A 22,360-nucleotide genomic window follows, 5' to 3' on the forward strand; every position below is an offset into this window, starting at 1 on the left:
TCTCTTTCTCTCTCTCTCTCTCTCTCTCTCTCTCTCTCTCTCTCTCTCTCTCTCTCTCCAGAAATGGTGGTAGAATCACTAAACCTAGTTTTGCATGTATGTCATTTTTCCCTGTTAGATCCTAAATCTCACAATGGCAAGGATTGAATCTAGTACCTAACACAAATAGGTGCTTACTAATTATTAGTTGAATTTCACTGAATGAACTTTAAATCTTAATTTAAAAGTAAACCAATAGCAAGATTTTTTTGTTTAGATGAGATTTATCTAGATAGTGCCTCCACTCCCCACATTGCTTTGCTCTTTGGATTCAGTTTGTGACCAAATGAGAATGGTTCTTTCTGAAATAATATGAAATATGATCTTTCTTAGAGGAATAATAGCTATAGCCAGTAAATTTTATTCATATATGCAATCTATTATAGAATACATTAAGGACTTTTCAAGGCTATGGCCCAGTGGTAATGATTGAACATTTTTATTTTCCTCAAATGAAAAGCTGTTTTTAAGGCCTTTGAAGTTATTTGTTTACACAGTGTTTATATTATTGTATTTTTTTCTGGTCCTGCTTATTACATTTTCTTCATCAGTTTATAAAATTTCTCAAAATTGTTTATTTTTATAATATTAGTGTTAGAGTATAATTTTTTTTCTTCTGGTTTTGCTGAAACTGCATCAGCTCCTTTAAGTCTTTCTATGCCTTCTTAGAATAATCTACCTCCTTATATCTTGGAGCATAATAGTGAATACTACCACATCCATAAGCCATAACTTGTTTAGCCATTCCTCAACTGATGGAGGTTCCATTAGTTTCCAGAGTTTTTTTTTCTCCCTATTATAAAGAGATCTGCTGTTTCTGTACATAAAAGACCTTTTTCTCTTTCTTTTACCTCTTTTGAATATCAATGTGATGACCATTCATTATTCCAGAGGAACAATGATGAATCATGTTATCATCCATGGTAGAGAAGTAAAGGATTTAGGGGAGAGAATTATTACATACATGCACATATAAACATATATGTATGCACATATTATATATGCATACGCACATATATCATTATGTACATATATCTTCCCATACCTAAATCTTTCACCTCTCTGCCATGGATGATAGCATGTATTCACACACATATACATATGCACAAATACATAAATAGGCATACATACATATTAATACTTGCATATAGCTAATGAGGGAATTGGCTTTGCTTGATAGCATTTGTTGCAAGTGATTTTATTTTCTTTTTCAATGGGGTGGAGATGGAATGGAGAGAAAATGACTTTCTGCTAATTTTTGTCAAAAGAGCAGATAGTGCTACAAATGTGGAATGTTGCACTTACAAATGAAGTCACTCAATGATTTATTTTATTTAAATCTTTTACTTTGCTTATGAGACCTCCCATAAAATGGGAGTAGTCTCTCAATATAATGCAAAAACAAAACAAATCAATACAATTAAAAAAAGGTAAAAACCAATTTATATATATATATATATATACACACATACATACATACATATATATATGTATATATATATATTCTTATATCAACTTGTCAGGGTCCATTTCATTTTTGCATCCATGTTCCCAGTGCCTAGAATAGTGCCTGACCAACATTAGGTCCTTAATAAATACTCATTGGTAGAAGAGCAAACTTAATTTCCAATCTTTTTTTTCTTTTTTAAAAAATTGTATTGATTTGTTTAAAAATTTTCATGTCATGATCAAATTTTGCATTTAATTCTTAATGAAAAAGAAGAGTAGACTGCAGTGATACATATATATTAAGGTATACATATATGTGCATACATATGCACATGCATACATATTATATATTAAGAGGAAAAACAGATAAAATGAGTTTGATTCTATGTCCCTTTTCATACATGATATCAACTTCAATGACATGTCTGGGACACTAGGAACTTTTATGTGCAAAGGTCGGAAAACAATCCTATCACAATAATCTTCATTTGATACAGAGGGAAATATGTCTTGTTATGCTTACAACATTTTTAAGGTATGTGGAAGTTTCAAAGAACTTTTAGGAAAGAGTGACAAAGGATTACAGGGATAGATTACAATTGTAATTACTTAGTTTAAAGAAAGTTAAATTATAATCATTTATATATGTATATATACATATACATATATATATTTAATGAAGGGGATAATCATCCATTCTTCATTTTTGTAGGATATTCAACAAAAGGAAATAGTCTTAAGTCAAAGCAGACAAAATTTAAATCATTTTTTCATATCCTCAATTACTCCTTGTTTGTAAGTTCCTTTCAGGTGAAGCATGTGAGCATGTGCACATATACAAACCCTCATGTACAAATACACACACAGCTCTCTCCCATATTTAAGAAATCCTTCACTCAATTCTGCCATCACGTCAATCTATCATCCTATGTCTCTTCTCTTTTTATTTGCCAAACTCATAGTAAGATCTGCCTTTACCCAAAGCATCCCATATTCTCATCTTCTTACACCCCTATAATTCAATCATACAATTGAAATTGTTATCTCAGAGGTTGTTAACCATCTTTTAATTGCTAAATGCAATAAACTTTTCTTAATCCTCATGTTTCTTGACCTGCTCCCTTTGACACTTTAAAAACCTACTTTTCCCATTCTCGATATTGAATACCCTCTAGTGGTGTTTTTATTTTTTTATGACAATGCCCTAGTAGATAATCTTCCAGCTTCTTTCTTCTCCCTTGCTAGATTATCATCCATTTCTTTTTCTGAATTGCCTATTTACTGCAGGGATTTGTCTGGACTGGACCCCTTATCTCTTCTGTTGATACATCATTTCAATGGTTCCATTAGTTTGATAATCTTCCCTCCCATTTCCTAACCCCCCCCAAATTAAACTGTCCTCCAGACTTTCCCCCTTTTTTTGGTCAATATTACCATCTGCCATGCATCTGACCAAGCCCTTGGGTTCTCAACTTCAAAAACATATTTGAGTCATCACCCTCCTTCATCCCATACATCCTTTTGATGTGCCAAGTCTCTTTGGTTCAACCTTCCTGGCATGTAGTCATATTAACTTCAATCCTCCCTTCACAGCTTTGGCTCCCTTCTTTGCATACATAGAGCTACCACCTTAGTTTAGGTCCTCTTTATTTCTCATCCATACTATTGTATTATCCTCCTGATTGGAATCACTAATTCCTCTTTCTCCCTTCATTAATCCAATCCTTAAAGAATTAGAAAAATAATTTTCCTATGGTATGTGTCTGACCATGTCAGTCTCTAGTTCAAAAAGTATCAGTAGCACCCTCCTGTTGCTATGTTTAATCCAGAAATTTCTCTGACATTAATTAATTAATTAATTGATTAATTAATTAATTAATTAAAAAAAATACAAATCCTTACCTTCCATCTTGGAGTCAATACTGAATCAATACTTGACTCCAAGGCAGAAGAGTGGTAAGGGCTAGGCAATGGAGGTTAAAGTGACTTGCCCAGGGTCACACAGCTGGGAAGTGTCTGAGAATGATATTTAAAGACTTCTACAAGCTGGATCTATCTTTCCTCTCCAGACTTATTTTGTATTTCTCCACTTCATGCACGATTCATTCCCCTGAGAATTTTGCTATTCCCTGAACTTAGTATCTCTTACCCCTGTGTATTTGTACCAGCTGTCTCCCATGCCAAAAAACATTCCCTCTTCAGTAACACTTCAGAGTCCTTTGTTTTCTTTGAGATTTAGATCAGATGCCACCTCCAACCAGAAAGTGTTCTTGATCCCTCTAATAGTTTACGTTCTCCCTCTCTCACTTCTCAAATGATCTATTATTTATTATTTTCTGTTTTCGTGTTGGATGCCCACCTCTGGAATATCATCTCTGGAAGGACCTGATTTTCAATTTTTTTCCTGTGTCCTAAAACCTGCTAGAGTTTATTGCACATAATAAATGCTTTAAAATGTTTATTTGATTGAATTTGTTTTGAATATAAAATGAACATTTTGTTTGGGTATACGGCTAAAATAGTAATATATCCATAAGCATTGCTAATGGAGAGGCTAAGGCTGCTTTATTGCTAGAGCTCAGGAGCTGTGAGCAGCCATAGGGTTAAAACCATTGGAGTATCTACACCAAGACTGTCATGAAGATGGTGAGCTCCCAGGAATTATGGGCCTAATAGGCTAATTAAAGAGGAGAAAACTGTCCCAAGTGGGAAATGAAGCAGATTAAAGATTCTATCCCAATTAGCAATGGTATTAGTCACTGAAAATCTAGCATGAGAGAGATTAAAAAAATTAACATTTTGATTTTGAGGGTCATGAAATACAACAAAAGGTAATGATAGGCTAAATGGATATATTATTCACTGTCATAGCTTCTAAAGGTCCTTCAGGGTCATTTTACCTAGGACTTAGGAGGCTTAGAAAAGGTCAAAATTATTATAAGTGAGGAAGGAGTGACAGATCCAAAAGAGAAGAAATTAGAAGTCATTGACACAGAACCCCTAAAAAGCATTTTCTGACAGTATTTCATTGACTACATATAATGCCACCAGCCTCCTGGCTTAAAGCTGCTATGATTTTTGAGGGTGACATACCTTAAGTGCTTTGAGAGAAAGACACTATAAAAATGAGGCTAATAATTGTAATCCTCGAGGGAAAGAAATGCATTTAATATGGGAAAAATCTATGTTTAGTGTCCCGTTTATGTGGAAAAAAGGGACTTCTTCATTTTGCTATGAAAATATAATTCAATTTAAGACTCCAAGATGTGTGGTGATTCTAAAATTGAACTCAGTGGCAATGATGGCTTTAGCAAGAGTAACCACTGTTAACCAAAGAGGGGGAGAACCTCTTCTACTTCAGACTCTTTCTTCTCAGGTACCTGGTTCAAGATTGGAGACCTCATCTCTACTAAGCATCACACTGAAAAGAAATTCTTGTTATGAGGTAGTACATGGGAATAACACATCTCTGCTTGCCTATTGAATTAAATTAGACATAGTTCATGAGAATGAAAGCAAAGTTCCATTCTTATGGCTTTATATAAGTAAACAGGTAATTGTTCTTACTGATTTTGAAAACAGCAAAAATTTAATTTAGTCTGACACCATACGTTAATGCTTGTGTATTATGTGACCAAAATAGCTTTCACGTACATTAAGAAAAACCTATTGCTTGCCCATTGTTCAGAAAGACATAATTATATGTCCTCATTCTTAAATATGAGTAATTTGGATTTATAAGAAGGGGAAGAATGAGCAATTTTACTTAGTTGATGACCTTTGTAAAGAGTAAAACTATAAACTTCAATTCCTTCCTTCCCTTATGAAAGATGCTATTATATATTAACACTGTGACTAGTGCACACTTCATGTACTTAATGATAGTCATGTAAAGCAATTTTCCAAAACCTCCCATAAGAAGTAATAGCCTTCTGTACTATTTACAAAGCTAGCAAATGTTACATCTTAGGAAATGAAATGTCTTTGTCCTGACATAGCGAGTGTCCTTCTAGCATTATTTTAGACATTCATTGGTTGACAAATGTAATCCCATTTCTCTCAGCCTTGGTCTTTTCAAATATCACATATCTAAAGAACATTAACCTTCCGAACACACAGCCCTGGGAATATTCTTGGAATACAGTTAAGACTGAGATAGTTTTCTCTCCCTAATTAACTCCCTACTTGTCATTAAGTACTTACGGTCATCTGTTTATGTGGTCCTCATACTTTGTGGGAATATATTTGGGGGGACAATTGAAGTTCCTAACATGTGTCTTAAAATTATTAAGTAATCTATTTTGGGGAAATAATGCCAATACCACTGAGAAAGGGAAAAGAAGACTGGAAGAATCCTATCCTAGTATCATTGTTCACCCTACTTGGGAAGAGACTAAGTAAATGACCAAGATAACACAGCAAATGTCAGGGGAAATGGCTATATAGTTATGCACATAGGACTTAAGCCTTTGATCTCTGTGTGCATGGTTAAACAGAGAATAGTTGAACTCTAATGGGAAAGGGGAATGTCAAGAGGAATCATGGATTTACAACTGTAAAAGACTTGAGAAATAATTTATTATATTCCCCTTGTTTATAGTTGAGAAAACTAGGACTCAGAAAGTTGAATAATGTGATTAAGGTCAGAGAGAGTGAAAGTAGCAGAGGCAAGATTCAAAACCTGATCTTTCTAATCCAAATCCCAGGCTGTTTCCATTAAACTATACTTCCTCCATTCTAGCAAGTGGATGTAAATTTTTAACCTCAGCTAAAAGCATTAACCTTTGGCAACATCAGATGGAGGATATCCAGATTTTCCTATGATTTAAAGGAAAGGAAGAAAAGCGAGCCAGTATTGTGATGAGAACAAAATATACTGTGTTGAGACTCAGGTTGCCTGAGGGTTTATAGTCTCTGCTATCATTGGCCACTCCCTTAATCTGACACATCTAAGTAACTTTCACCTGACCATTCTTGCCTCAGTTTCTTTATTTGTATAATCAGCTTGGAATAGATGAACACTAAGGTATCTGTCAGCTTTAAAAAAATTCATGAGTTTATGAGACATGAGTTTCATAAAGTAGCCTGGCAACATCACCAGGACAAGGAGGTAGATTGCAGGCTGTAGAACTTGTAAATGGCAGATTCGCACTGTGCAATGGTCCATGGAGAGATGCTACAACTCTTGCATTCAGACTGACTCACAACACTTCCATCAGAAGAGAATGACCTCCCAGACACTGTTAGATCAGTCCTATCAGATAGAATTCAAACCAGCAGGGGTCATGCAGTAGACTTTGATGGAGAAACTCTATTAAACTTGGGGTTCGGATGTATATCATTGACACAGATATCTGTCTGTGCAGAAAATTTCAGTGCTGGTGAGAAAGTTCATATTAACAAACTTTGGGACTCTGGAATGTGCATTTCTCTGCTTGAATGTCCAATAGTCTTTGGTGGCATCTTATTCGGCATGGATGGAAAAGTTGGTGATAGATATTTTACCAGCCTATTCAGATGAATGACTTTCTCAGGTTACTGTATGTATGCTCACACAAATAGTGGTGTACAAATAAATAAAAGCATAAACAAGGATGTTTAGACTGCTGGCTGCCTGGTTCAAGTGTTTCACACATAGAAAAATAATGACCAGTAAATTATATGCATATCATGGCTTAAATCTCTTATTGATTAGGAAGTAGATTGTGTTTGTCTGAATACTTTTCTCAACTTGGTTATTCATGCCACTATCTTTTCTAAGATTTGTAACCTAACAAATTACATTAAGCTCACAATTAGCTTAAGACTACAAAATGGTAAAAATAAAATAATTTATCACATTGCTGATATCAATCATAAGACAGCAGATATACAATTTGAGGGTCCTTTAGAAGTCAGTTAGCTTACTACCCTAATTTTAAAAGTGAGGATTTTATAGTAGATATAAATAGGCTACAGAATATTACTGAAGATCACTTGTGTGCAAGAAGTAGAATAAAATCCATAAAGAAAGAAATGCATGATCAAAGAATGTGATGGACCAGTCATATGACAAGAATGAGGAATGGTTAACATGAATGCAAATGAGCCCCAAGAAAATATTAAAAGACCTAGAGGAAGACCTCTAGTGCCAGGGACCCTTGTGTCCCTATCCTCTGTTTGGCCAGCTCCTTCCCCAATCTTCATTTTATATTAAACTTCTAGGTCAGCCATATCTTATTTCCTTTCAAGCTACTGACCTTTCTATACCAATAACTCCTAGTATTTTTTCCTATCATGCCCCAAGCTGGGACTTCCCTCCTGACTCACATTTTTACTTTCTTTTTGGATCTTCTTCTCATTAGAATTCAAGCATGTTGAGGACATAGGCTGACTTTCTGCTTGCATTTGTATTCCTGGTGCTTAGCCCAATGACTAGCACATAGCAAGCATTTAATAAATGCTTGTAGACCTGATTCTAGACAACTTATAAAAGACCACGGACAAGAAGGCACAGATGGGTTTCCATATTCACTATTAGGAAAGATTGCCCACCTCAGAGATAGAATGTATTCATCAAAGTATCAAAGAGATGTAGAGGAGATACAATTTACTCATTTGCTAATTACTGGTGAATCATTAGCTGTTTCTGTTTGATCCCATGTAAAATTTGTCATGTTTGTCCAGATTCAGTAATTCCTTGGGCAGAATATGAGAATAATTCCTTAAATTAGGTCAGAAGTTAGAATAAAAGGCAAGCATTCAGAGTTTAAAATTTAACTTTCTTGTTCATTCATTCATTCTTAGTAAGGCAGAATGGTAACAGGAAAAGCACTGAACTATGAGGCTCATGGTTCTGTTATTGTTTGACTTTGAACATGTCACTTCCTCCTCAACTTTAGTTTCCTTATCTAGGAAATGGGATGTATGAGCCAAAAAAAGTTTAAGGTTCCTTCTAGCCCTAGCAATCTATGATTCCATTGTTTCACATGCTGATTTAAATCAGAAAATGTGTGTTCTAGAGTTTTACCAATTATTAGTATTAATGCTTTAGGCAAATTCCATGAACTTCTCTAGGCTTTAGTTTCTTCATTTATAAATTAAGGTATTGGAATAAATAATAAAAGTGTACCTTCCAAACTCTAGATCCTATGGTGATCTTGTAAGCAGTATTATTACTGTATTTTTCAAACTAATAAAAAAGTATTTATTTCTTCTAGTAAATGTTTCCCAATTTCCTCTTTTAATTTCCTTTCACAGTTAACTAGCATACCATATCAAGAAAACAGTTCACCCTGGTGACTTTGAAATAATCAGTATGATAGATATCTAGTGAGGAAAGTTAAACTTCAAGGACAATCTGAATATGGAATCTGGTTGACAAAGATAGTTTTGCCTAACATTTGTTTTAAATACAGGGATAAAGTTCATTTACCTTTGGTAGGGTGTGGGAGGTTTTAAAAATGGGAATATCTATATTAAGCTCAAGTTGTCCAATTAAGATTTTCTAGTCATCATTAGAATTTTCATGGGCCAGAGATGTAGCCCTCCCTCCCACACAAAAGGCAAACAAAATACATATTTTAAAGTACAGGAAAAACAAATGATGTAGAGTCACGTACCGTAACCCATAAAGGACTGTTCCATCAGGATGCAGCCGGATCATTCGATTCTTCACCGTCACCCCATGCACAAATGATTTCTTGTCATTCAGGAAGTATGTGTCTGGCACCCAGAGCTGGTCTGCTACCCTGTTGTCCAGAGTGAGATTTAATGGAATTCCAGAATAAGACAGTCTTTTGTCTTTCCATGACTGCTGAAAATACATTGTAAGGGTATAATCCTGTGAAGAACAAGAGGACAAAAAAGAAAAATGTTTTAGTTGATGTCTTATATCATAATCAAAGAGAATTTTTATTTATTTTTTAATCAATTACATGTAATAAAACAGTATCCTCTTTAAATTGAGGACATACTTTAAATTGAGGACAAACTTTAAAATGTCTACCTTCAACTACCTCCAATCAGGAGAAGGAGATCCCAGGGAGCTAAGGAAGTGCTGAAGAGATAGAAGTTTTAGGGCTTATTTGATCTTGCAGAATGATGAGATTTTAGAGAGCATAAAGAAACCCAAAAGAGTGCAGCCATATAGGAAATTATTATTTTTTTAAATTATGATACAAAACTGAAATTTGGGATTTTCCCTTTTACTTTTACTCCCTTATGTTTAAGGCATATAGTCTAAAATAAACACATTAATCCAATATCTAAAAGGATAGGGAGATATTTACCTCCTGTAGAGCTAAATGCATTAAATGGAATTTTAAAAATTGAAAGCAAAGTAAGTATATAACCAGAGTGGAGACAGGAAATAATCAAATAATAACCACATCCAAATTAGACATATTTTATCATATTTATTCAAAGCAACAAAAAATTCTAGGGTTAAGAAGGGATCTAGGAACCTATTCATATTTGAACAACAACCAGAAAACTGTTTGTTTCGCCTTGATTCAAAGATTATTCAATATAATAGGGAATCCACTGACACTTGAAATGGTCTATTCCCCAATGATAGTAATTTTTTTTCTTAAAACATGAATAGTCCTGCTTGTTTCTTCCTCCTACCTATTAGTCCTCATTCTATTCTCTTGGCCAAATAGAGCAAACCTAGTTCCTTTTACACATGCTAGCTCTTCAAATATTTGATGACAACTATCTTGTCTTCTTCCCCCCCATCCCTATCTCTAGTCCCAGTCTTCTCTTCTTTTGGCCAGATATTCCCCAGATCCTTCAAGGAGTCTATAAAGAAGGATTTTTTCTGACTACATCTCTTGGATTACTCTTCTAGATTCATGTAACTTCATCAATGTATAAGATATGAAGTCAGGATCAGTACATAACTGAGTTTAAGAAGGAATAGCCAAGTAATTCATAGGTTCAGATTAGCCAGTGTATTGTAAAAACTTGTCTATATGATTAATTATATTTTATTGGCATATGTAAAGGGAAAGATGTTGGCAGCTCTCAGTTTACATAAGCATGTCTTTTACCCAAGTTCTTTATCTCTAAATGGGCATCTCAGAATAGCCATCCAATAATGGTGTCTCTATGGCCATAGGAATTTCCCATGTTGTTTTTCCTTAAGTCAATTGCTGATCATATTCCTCTGCCAACTACTCATCCTGGGCCACTGTAGAGGAGGTGGGAAGGGGATGAAGAAGTAGTAGGGGTAGCTAGAGGAAAGATGACAGAAAAAGAAAGGACAAACTGTGGAAGTGATTTTTGTGTTTGTGATTGCTTCTTACTCCCATTCCCTATGTTGTCTTATGCTTTCTTAGCAGCATCTAGAGTCCCTGACTTATTCTGGATTGCAGGTAAGAGTTCAACAACTCTGAATTAGAGTATTGGACTTGGAGTCAGAAAGACTTGAGTTCAAATCCTGCCTTAGAGATTTACTAGCAAGCCACTAACCATCTCTCACCCTCATTTAATAGTAGTACTGGCATTCCAGGAATTCTGTGAGGATGCAATGAGAAAATATGTAAAGGGATTTGCAAATCTTCAAGTGCAATACAAATGCCAGCTCAATTTGTACCTATTATTATTAGAATATTTCCAACTTGGAACCTGCACCAAAATCCTACTCTGATACCTCGTCTTGGCACTCAGTTTCCCTTGGTTTCTCAGAAGATATGTCAGCAAAGCACAAACCCTGGGATGTCCTATCAGACTGGAAACACCCTGCCTAAGGGATTATGTGTCTCATCCAAATACTGGAGTAGGTAGGTGGCAAGAAACTAACTCTCAGAAGATTAGCCACCAAGTGATGCTTTTCTTTTGGGCCCCAGAAACTTTTGTTTTCAGCCCCAGAAACTCATAAAGACCATCTGCTAAAGTAAAGAGATTATAACTTGCCTGGGTAGAGAGAGTCACCCTACTGAGAAACTCAGAGATATTTTAGGTATTGAAGTATGTAATTAGGTGTGTAACATTATTATTGACAGATTGGCTAGCACAAAGCTTTACCCAGAGTCGGCACCATTAAATAGTGCTTGCATGGGTTTTGGACTAGATGAGTTCTCTGAGGTCCCCATTCAATTCTATCCTATGATTCTGTTGACAGTGGGAAAAAAGCCAGTTCTCTTTGACCCATTCTAAATGTTGCATCATTTGCAACAGAGCCCCAAAGAGGACAACCACAGCTGTGGTAAGGGCCTGGAGCTTCCGGCTTTAGGCATTGACTTAAAATCCAAGCTTCAGTGTTCAGCACAATCAGCAACACAATATAAATTTCAGCACTTGCATTAAATTCCCATTAGCTTGCCCAAATTATCATTAGTGCTAACAAGGATTTCCTCAAAATGAGATTAAATAGTGAATTGTTTGTCTCTGATTTTTTAGAGGAAAGAAGTATTTTAATGTGTGGTGGGAGAAGAAAGCAGCATGAAATACAGAGAGGATTATGATGGCAGCAATAATATTATAATAATAAATGGTAATAATTAAAATGATAGCTCTGTAGTAGACAAACAAAAGAAAACCAAATGGGGGGAAATGCAATAATGTATAAATGGGGTAAATTGTGTGTCATTTTAATTCCTTCCTCTCTCTGCAGACAGTTTTGTTTTCCATAGAGATATGAAAGTTTATAAGTCACTTGTGCCATCTTGATTTTACACAATTCACAACAGGGCCTTATGCTGTTTTTTTAAACAGTGAATAAAAACCACCTTGTGGCTTTAAATTAAAACAATAATTTATCCTATTTTTAATAGGAGGAAGGACAGTAGAACTTTTTTTAAGCCAGCACATAACATCTTGAAGTGAAATGAGGTGGGACAAAGATCTCTTGAGGTTGTGCTTCCCATAAACATTCCCACAAACCAGGTGCTTACTGTTTTATGCACAGAGAACAAATCACTGAGCCATGAGAAATTCATTCCCCTGATCCATGTTTTGAGAGGAGGTAGAAGGGAAACACTAGAAAGTGAGTCTCTAAAATGAGACATATTTAACTATAATATTTGCACGGTGACAGAATATATAACATCATCAATATACATTTGCAGAGTATAGTTTGATACATCCAGGAAACAAAAAGCTTTCAAAGGGCTCTCATGGAATATTCTATTGTCTCAGTCTTTTAACAGTCCTTTGTGGAGGCTGGGGGAAGGGGAATAAAAAGATTATGTGATTTACATATTGGAAAAACTACTTATAGTATTTGAAAATTAAAGTATTCTTTCAACGAAGTGGCATCATTATGTGAAATGTATTAATTATAGAAAAGAATAAAGAGGCATCAGGGTATAGTAGAGACCTGGTTTTAGACTTCATGCAAATCTCACCTGACATTATCTTGATATGACATGGACAAGTAACTTAACCTCTTGGTGTTCTGGGAAACCCTCTAAGATTATAAGTGAAAGAGAAGGACCAATCTTTATTGGTAAAGGAAATGCCTTGTAGGGTACTCCCTATGCCCATGAGATCATAAGAGATGACCCTATTCATATATTAATGCTTGTGTGGGTGCTGTTTCTAGATTGAAATGAAAGGTCTTATGGTCATTTACTTAGATACTTATATGTAATACAATAATAATATTGTAATATTAATTATAAAGAGCTTAGCCTAGCTTAGTTAGGCAAGATATTTTTCCCCAAAAAGAGAGGATCTATCATTGCAGGGAGAAATAATTCATATGTTCATTTTTCAATGTAAAGTTAAATAATCATTTTTCTAGGGCTAGGATGTATAGACATTGAATCTGATATTCCCCATGCACAATCTACTCCCTGAAGATAAGCTAGATGCTTTAGGAGGCTCAGAGAAGGCTGTCAGACAATAAGGTATTCTTTAATACACTGGAGCCAAAATGTATTAAATGGTCTGGAGTTCATGCAATTTGTCAAACTGTCTGACTTGGGCATGGGGAGAATCTGACTCATTATATGAAAAGGAGGATCAGAGATACCAAACTGTTTGCATTCAGTGAGAGTCAGTAAGGATAGATGCAATTTAAGCTCTAAAAATGTTGAAAGATTCCAGCAAAATATTAATATTATATAAAACTTTGCTTTTTGGAAGGAAGATAACATCTCAGTTTTAGATTCCTTTTTTGGACAAAACCAGGCAGCTTCTTTTTTTTATAATTCAAAAACCATTTGAGAGCACTTTTTTCCATTCAGTAATTTAAAGGAAAACACATTTATGTACAGTGATGAATTAAAGTTATGAACTCAATCTAGCATTTTGTATAGCTTATTGTCATCTAAAAGGTTTTTTTTCAACTTTTGAATTTTAAAGCTCATCTTAACCTGGTTCCTTCTTATCTTTTTAGTCTCTTTATATCCTCCTCACCTCCATATACTCTGTGATCTAGTGACACTGACCTCCTTACTGATCCTTCCTTGCAGCTCTCCTTCTCAATACTCTAAGTATATTTCCATTGGCTGTCTCCTATGCTGGGAGCACTATCCCTCCCCCTGGTTTCCCTGGCTTCCTTCTAGTCTTAGATTAAAAAAAAAGACCCACTTTCTTCAAGAAGCCTTTAAAGTGCTCTGTGATTTTAATACCTTTCTGCTGGGACTATTTCCTAATTTGTTTTGTATACATCTTGTTTGTACATACATAGTGGCTTTTATGTTGTCTCCAAGATTAGATTGTGAGCTCTTTGAAAGCCAGAAGTACTTGCTTGCCTTTGTATCCCCAATGCTTGGCATAGTGGCCAGCGAATTGTTGTTGAGTTGTTTCAGTCATCACTGATTCCTCATGACCTCATTTTGGGGTTTTCTTGGCAAAGATCCTAGAGTGGTTTTCTATTTCCTTCTCCAGCTCATTTCACAGATGAGGAACTGGGGCAAGCAGGGTTAAGTGAATTGCCAGGGTCACCCAGCTAGTAAGCTCCAGAGGTCGGATTTGAACTCAGGAAGATGAGTCTTCCTGACTCCAGATCTGGCACTCTTATCTACTGTGCTAGTAGCTGCTGTGACCAGGGAATAGATGCTTAATAAATGCTAGTTGATTCTCAGATACAATAAAGATCATTACCCTATGTTATTCCTTTTTCTTCTTCTCTACAATAATGATTTGGTAAGAGATATAATTATATGCCAGTACTACAGTAGGAGACAATAACTTGGTGGCTAAGGGAAAGAACCAGAAAAAGATATGGGAAGAGCCTTCTTAGTCTGCTTCCTGAGGTGGCCCAATTATAGGAGTCCTTAGTTATAAGATATATATGGTGTATTTCCTTGTCTCCATGGCAAATATATTTTGTAGAGATACAGTAAAGCCTAAGGTAGGTTACCTGGTTGATTTGATAAGGAGCTAAAGTAACAACATTTCTCAATTTCTTTTAGCATTAGCCCAACATAGAGGAGTTCTACAAAGAAAGATTTATATGACTTGAGTGTTTTCCTTTTCTACTGTCCTTTATGTGTGTATGTGTAAATGTAATATTCTGCAAATGAGCACATTGGCAAAGATGAGGAAAGATGGGGCTAGTCAATGTGGGAAGGCTCATGGTAAGATAGGTGCTGAATGTGCCGCTGGCAGATTTATAAATTGGTCTAGTATTCTGTTAAATGACTTGAATTTATGCTAAGAAAGTGATTATAATGGACCTACTCTTGGACCTAGGGGTCCCTTTGCTAAGCATATATCTCAGTGAGGTCAAGGAAAGGAAGAAGGTCTCACATCAAAATATTTATAACAATTCTTTTCATAGAAGCACAAAACTGGAAACTAAATTGATACTCCTTTATTAGGGAATGTATAAATAAATTGCACATGAATGCTGTGGTATGTTACTATAGTAGAACAGCAGTAATAAATAGCATTTATGTATTAATTAAAGGTGTATAAAGCTATTTACAAAGGTTATCTTATTTGATCTTTACAATAACCCTGGGAACTATATGTTATTATTTCCCCTTTTTACATATAAAGAAACTGAGGCAAACAGAGGCCAAGAATTTCCTAGGCTCACAGAATCAGTTAATTGTCAGAGGCTGGATTTGGATTCAAGTCTTCTTGATTCTAGGTCAATGTTCTTTATACTGTATCACCTAGCTGTCTTAAGAAACAGAGTACAAAAAATCCAGAGAAACATGAGAAACATTAGTTGATGTAAAGGAAGCAGACTCTTGCAAACAAGATACACGATGACTATAAAAATGTAAATGGAAAGATAAAGAAGAATTATTGCAACAGAGTGCTTTATAATTATGACAAAACTTGATCAAGAAGAGCCAAGAAAATGTACCTCCATTCTTTCTTTGAGGAAGTGGAAGACTATATGGAAAGATACATATACTCTAAGAATTAGTTCATAAATTGGTTGGCTTTTCTGTACTTAAAAATTATTCTATGATGGCTGGATCTTTGGGAGGGAGTTGGGGAAGAATAATAACAGCCTCTTTATTTGTTACAAGGCAATATTTTATTTCACAACAACCCTAAAAGTTAAACACTATCATTATCCACTTAACCCCCTCTCCTATATTTTACAGTTGAGGCATAAAGTTTAAAGTGAAGACACATGCAACATGTTCAAGGTCCCAAATCTAGTTAAGCATCTGAAGCAAGGTTTTCACTTAAGTCTTCCTGGCTCTGGGTCTAGCACCATTTTGAAAAGGACAGAGTTGTTTTGTTTTTTATGTAAAATCAAGGAAGGATGTACAATATTCATCCTGTCAGAGCATTTTCCAATAAACTCATGGAATATTAGACATGAAGGAAAACTTTGAGATCACCTTGTCCATTAAGTATAATTAATTAATACTTTAATTAAGTAGCCTAAAGGAAAGAAATGGCTTTGCCAAGTCACATCTTTGCCCAGTGGCAAAGCCTGGATTATTATAAGGTTTCCTGGTTCCAGTTCTGGGGTCTACCTTGAATTCAATGCTACCTCCCCTTAAGAAGATGTACTTCATTCAAAGGCTCTCTCTGATAAGGATTAAGCATTTTTTACAAGGTACTATAGGACCACATCTTGCATCTCATGAATATAAAGGTTTAGTGCAAAAAACAGACTGATAAATAAACCAAATTAAATTGTAATTGCAATGAACCACTCAACATCTGTTTTTAATGGGCTTTCCTTTTGAAATGGATGTTCTGAGTAACAGTGTCACCATTAAGTACATCAGCAGCATGCATTCATCATTGTTCCCTCTAGGTTGGTTAATTTCTAATTTTTTATCTTGGTATGTCTAGAGCTGAACTACTTGTTGTGTGTTGGCTATACTTAGTCTTTCAACATGTTGGGTAACATCTTGTATACCTAATTTTTTCCCCTTACCCTCATTGCTAAAGTTTTTGTCCATATTTATTAAGGGGCTTGTCACCATGTCTCAAAGAGCACAATCTTCCTTCCTCTGTCTTCTTAGATTGCTGCTATTGCTTTTAGTGCATGCATGCCAGATATCCTGTTAATTTGTCCTTTGTTCTGAATAGGAATGATTGTGGAATTTAGTCCAATGAGTGCTGGCTATTTTAGAACTTCTTGATAGTGAGCCAGGTAATGTAGCACATGTCGGTAATTTCTGCTACTGGGGAGCCTGAGGCTGCTCAATAGCTTGAGCCTGGGATTTTTTTGTGGGCTCGATATTAAGTCCAGTACCAACACAGAAAGCCCTATGGAATGGGCCAGGGTGGACATGGAGTGACCAAACAGGAAGAGAAGTAAACCAGTTCAGGTCAGAAATGTAGCAGGCCAATGCTCCCATGCCAATTGGTAGTAGGAAAGGACATGTCAGTAGTTACTATACTGTATTTCTAGGCTGGGTAAGATAAAGGGATTGAATTTCTAAAACAAAGAGAGATAAATAAGACTTCTATTAGTGCTAAACCAAAATGAAAATCAACCTCATTCTCTTTCATATCATTCTACTTAACAAACATTTGATCCTTAGCTGATAGGTAAAATATATTATGCTAGGTACCTGGGAAGAGATGGTTGGAAGTCCTTGACCCTATAGGAGCTTACAACCTATATCTGAATTCTTGGAAGTAGATTTTGGATCTGGTAGCTTGAAACCCTTGAATATTCTCAATTGTCATAGAGATTTCTCGAGAAGGAGACAACTTTAACGGAAAACAGGAACCACATTTGCCATTTAAACTCAATAACTCAAATTGTACTATATCAAATAATAAAATATTCTTGGAGGTATCACTACTGGATTTGAAGTTATGGCATTTGGATTCAAGTTCCAGTTCTGGTTTTTACTTGAATGACTCTGGACAAATTACTGAATGTCACTGGGCTTTAGCTGTCTCATTTGTAAGATTTGGGTAAGATTACACGATCCATAGGAACCCTCCCTTCTTGCTATGATTTTATAGGTGCAATACTTTTAAGATGTGAAATCCCAACACTGGGATCATCCACGAGTAAACTGTAAACTCCCTAAGGCAGAGGCCACGTCTTATTTCATTTAATCTTTTATCTCCTCCAGTACCTAGGACTGTAGAGCTTTACACTTTTGTCAAACACAAAAGAGTAGACCCTATTCTAGAGGCAATGAATATTAAGATAGTTTTTACTGAACCATCAGAACACTCATGTCTGTTTAAGTATGGCCAGTGAAATGCCTAAAATGGATCATTTCTGAAGGCATATTGGATAAAATAATTAAATAAAAATTTAAGTAACCTAGTTTGAAGAAAAGCTCATCTTTAAATAAGCTCATTTCTTGAATCCCTTCCATTTCTAAAATTCAATAGTCTGGGAGATCTATAATAAAATATCATTTTGTTTATACAGATTTTAAACAATCCTGCAAATCCAAACCTCAAATAATAGGATTCTCTTTGCCACCAAAGTGCACATAAATAGTAGCACAGCGTTCTTCATATTGGAAGGTGTTTATTAAAAGTTGAACCAAATTGAATTTCTATACTTAATGATGACCTAAAGTTCTAAAGTGCCTCATGAATCAAAAAAAGATGGCATTATGTTCAACAAATGATTCAATTTTGAAGTTATTGAGTTAGAGCTAAAAGTAACTTCAGCTTTACTATAAAGTATATCTTAACTTTTAGAAGAAAAAAAATCAGCTGGGTTGACTCTACACAGTAGCTTTCACTTAATGAAAATATTTAGATGTTCAGAAAGATCCCATTCTACAAAAACCTCTAAAGGAAGTTGGCTCTATCATAGTAATTTTTAGGGCTGTTTATTAGTCTATTCTCTGCTGGATGGAACAGTTTTTGGTAGGCTATGGCAGTGATGAAGTTTAGGCAGTCTATTAACTAAATTTCAAGTTTTCTGTGAAGAAAATTTTTATATGAAAAACTCAAATGACACCAGCCGAAACATTGTACTGAGGAGGCAGCTGGGTGCCTCAGCGGATTGAGAGCCAGGCCTAGAGATGGGAGGTCCTAGGTTCAAATCTGACCTCAGACCCTTCCTAGCTGTGTGACCCTGGGCAAGTCACTTAACCCCCATTGCCTACCCTTACCACTCTTCTGCCTTACAGCCAATACACAGTATTGACTCCAAGATGGAAAGTAAAGGTTTTAAAAAAGAAAAAAGAAACATTGTACTCAAATCTCCACAAATACCAATACTTCTTTTGGCAACAGAATTTAGTTCAGTATCATACACATCAAGGCTTTAAGTATGACCTTAATTAATAATCTGTTTTCCTGATCATTGTCTGATAGACAGTCCCAAAGTATGACCTGGTCTATACCTAAGAGAACAAGCCCTTATTTAATCCTCTGACTCAAAGCTGAAACTTTAAATCAATAGTCTCTTGTAGGAATGTTTCATAAACTTTATTGCCATTTAGAAAAATAGTAACGGGTACACATCGCATGGTGTCATTTTTAAGAATTCAATCTCTCTCCACCTCTCACTTTGACTATTTCAATAGCCTTTTTTTGTTGTTTGTTTTTAACCCTTAACTTCTGTGTATTGGCTTCTAGGTGGAAGAGTGTTAAGGGTGGGCAATGGGGGTCAAGTGACTTGCCCAGGGTCACATAGCTGGGAAGTGTCTGAGGTCAGATTTGAACCTAGGACCTCCCATCTCTATGTCTGACTCTCAATCCACTGAGCTACCCAGCTGCCCCCTCAATAGCCTTCTAATTGGCTGACCTCTCTCCAATCCTTCTTCCAAACTGCCATCAAAGTGGTATTTCTAAAGCACCAGTCAGATCACTTCACTAGCTTGCTCAAGAAGCTTCAGTGGCTTTAGAATGCCTCAAGGCTTATCAAATAAGATGATATTTTCAGAGTAATTTCACTTTAATCTCCTTCACATACATTTTTGCTGTTTCCTATATGCAAGGTTATATCTTCTTCCTCCATGCCTTGGCATAGACTTGTCTTCCTCTGCTTCAGATCCTCTTTCTCCCTTAAATACTGTGATACAGAGAGGGGGTACATAACAGTTTTGCAGGCTTTTGCTGAGTTCTTATGTCAGTTAGGAGTTTAGAATCTTGGGAAAGTATCAGTTGGACCTGGGAACTCATGGAGGGAACCAGGGTCCAGCTGAGCTCCTTCTTCTTGAGATTGAAACCTAGCCTAGATTTGTAGTTCTTTTGAGATTTATTAATTTAGCGAAATCCTTTGAATCTCCCTACCCTACCTTATTTTCTACCTTCATTTCCCTTACCTGAATGACTGAGAAGAGTGAATAGGAGAGTGAATCAGAGAGTTAGTTTAAATCTGTGAGAGTTTAGTCCTACCCTTGAAACAAATTATTTATTGAGTCTTTGTATCCAACTTCCTAAACCCTTTTAATTTCAAAATCACCTTGAGAGCTGAGAAAAGGCAGGTCCTTTCTCAGTCTCACATTCCTGCTTCCCTTCCCCCACCTGAGGTTTCTCTAAGTGGCTGTTAGGGCTTCCTTGATCCTCTACCCTGTCAATCTATCCCAGAAGACAATAAACCCCTTTTGTGTTTAAACAAGACCTTTTGGCTACTTCATTAGTTAATTATTAAGCGAGGGAGGAAAAGGAAGAGAAACAACATACCCTCTCCATTTTGAAGGAAGTGTAACATCAATTCAAATCCTTCCTGTAAAATTGCCTAAAGCCTGAGTCAATTTCAATCTGTCTTGGCTGTATAGTGTCCTTTACTTGAAGGGATCAGTCTAATTCCCTTCAGTGTTTTGTCTTTAACCTAAGTCCCAGTCTGTACTTCCCTGCTGCTCTTTGTCTGTTTAAATTAATTCATCCTCTCCTTTGAAACCTTTGTTACCTCAGTATTATACTCCCTGAACTCAGACATTCCCTTATTTCTCCTACCACCTTAACTCCCATCCTTTTTCATTGAACCTTCCTCATCCATTATATTGTCTTAACTTAACTTCCCTACTACCTAGCCTATTCCCTTGATTACCTCCAGCCTTGGATCCCTTGTCTTGTCTTATTCCCTGATCCTACCAGTTACTACCCCTAGCTTCAGCCTCATATTATATCCTGCACCTCCCTATTACATCCTTCCTAAGTCCCTTATTACATCTTTCCTAAAGTTCCCTATTACAATCCCTAGTTCCTAATCATATGAAAAAGTTCTAAAATATTATTGATTAGAGAAATACAAATTAAAACAACACTGAGGTACCATTTCACACCTATCAGATTGCCCAATATAGCAGTAAAGGAAAGTAGTAAATGTTGGAGGGAATGTGGCAAAATTGGGACACTAAGTATTGCTGGAGTTGTGAACTGATCCAACCATTCTGGAGGGCAATTTAGAACTATGACAAAGGGGTTATAAAACTGTGCATACTCTTTGAACCTATAATACCATACTGTGTCTGTATCCCAAAGAGAGAATAAAAAAGGGAAAAGGGATCTATTTGTACAAAAATATTTATAGCAGTTCTTTTTGTGGTGACAAGGAATTAGAAATCGAGGGGATGTCCATCGATTGAGGAATGGCTGAACAAATTATGGTACATGTTGGTAATGGAATACTATTGGGCTGAAAGAAATAGTAAACAGGATAATTTGAGGAAAAGCTGGAAAGATCTGCAGGAACTATGGCAGAGTGAAATAAGCAGAACATTGTACACAGTAACAGCAATATTATATGATGATTACCTGGGGAAACTTTCAGCAATGCAATGATCTGAGACAATCCTGGAAGATTTACGAAAGGAATGCTATCTACCTCCAGAGAAATAAACTGTTGGATTCATCTTTCACATCAGAGTATATAGGGTTTTATTTTGGGGTTCTGCTTCTATATGAATGTGCTCTTACAACAATGACTGATAAGGAAGTGTGTTTTGCATGACAATAAAAATAAAATTAAAAAAAATCCCTACCTCCACTGGTATCTCCTCCATGAAGCCTTTCCAGATGCCATCAGCTGTTAGGACTCTAGAGCACTGAGTCTTGCCCATTGTTTAGGGTTTACTTTGTATCAATTTTTGGTATCAATTTTTGAATACATTGTTTTCTTCCCTAATACAAAGTTTCCCTTTTTTTTGTCTTAGTATTCCTAGTACCCAGCATACTGCATCCCATATAGTAGGTGCTTCATAAAAGCTTGGTGAAATGAATTTTCCCAGTTGCAGTCTGAAGAAAATAACTGTCCCCCTTTTCCCCAGCTTCTAAATCCCATCAGAACTAAAATCAGATGAATTATGGCGTGGGGGGAATTTGGTGGTGCCTGTTTACAGTACTAGTTTTGAGCTGCTAAGAATTGACCCACATGGTAGCTAGAATGCTGTTTCCATGGCAACCAGTGAACATTGTGCTACCTTAGGAAGGAAGTTAAGCTGTGGGAGGAAACAAAGCAGCCCAGCCAAGTCCATCAAAGGCCACTAAGTTTAAGGGAGCCTGATAGAATTTTCTGAGCCAACAAGGTCATTTTACTCTGTGCTTTGAGTCTTTTAATTTGCAAGGGGTTTAAATTGAAGAG

At 35.9% G+C, this 22,360-nt stretch overlaps 1 protein-coding gene across 2 annotated transcripts in view; it reads right to left on the reverse strand.

Moving 5' to 3' along the window:
• GABRB1 (gamma-aminobutyric acid type A receptor subunit beta1) overlaps positions 1-22,360 on the reverse strand; it is a 476,966-nt gene that overhangs the window by 231,613 nt on the left and 222,993 nt on the right. For both annotated transcript variants that reach the window (XM_044680798.1, XM_044680797.1), the window contains exon 4: positions 9,090-9,310. In XM_044680798.1, the coding sequence (XP_044536733.1) occupies positions 9,090-9,310 (221 nt within the window). The remainder of the gene's footprint in view (positions 1-9,089; positions 9,311-22,360) is intronic.

The sequence above is a fragment of the Gracilinanus agilis genome, chromosome 6, assembly GCF_016433145.1.
Source record: "Gracilinanus agilis isolate LMUSP501 chromosome 6, AgileGrace, whole genome shotgun sequence".
NCBI lineage: Eukaryota > Metazoa > Chordata > Mammalia > Didelphimorphia > Didelphidae > Gracilinanus > Gracilinanus agilis.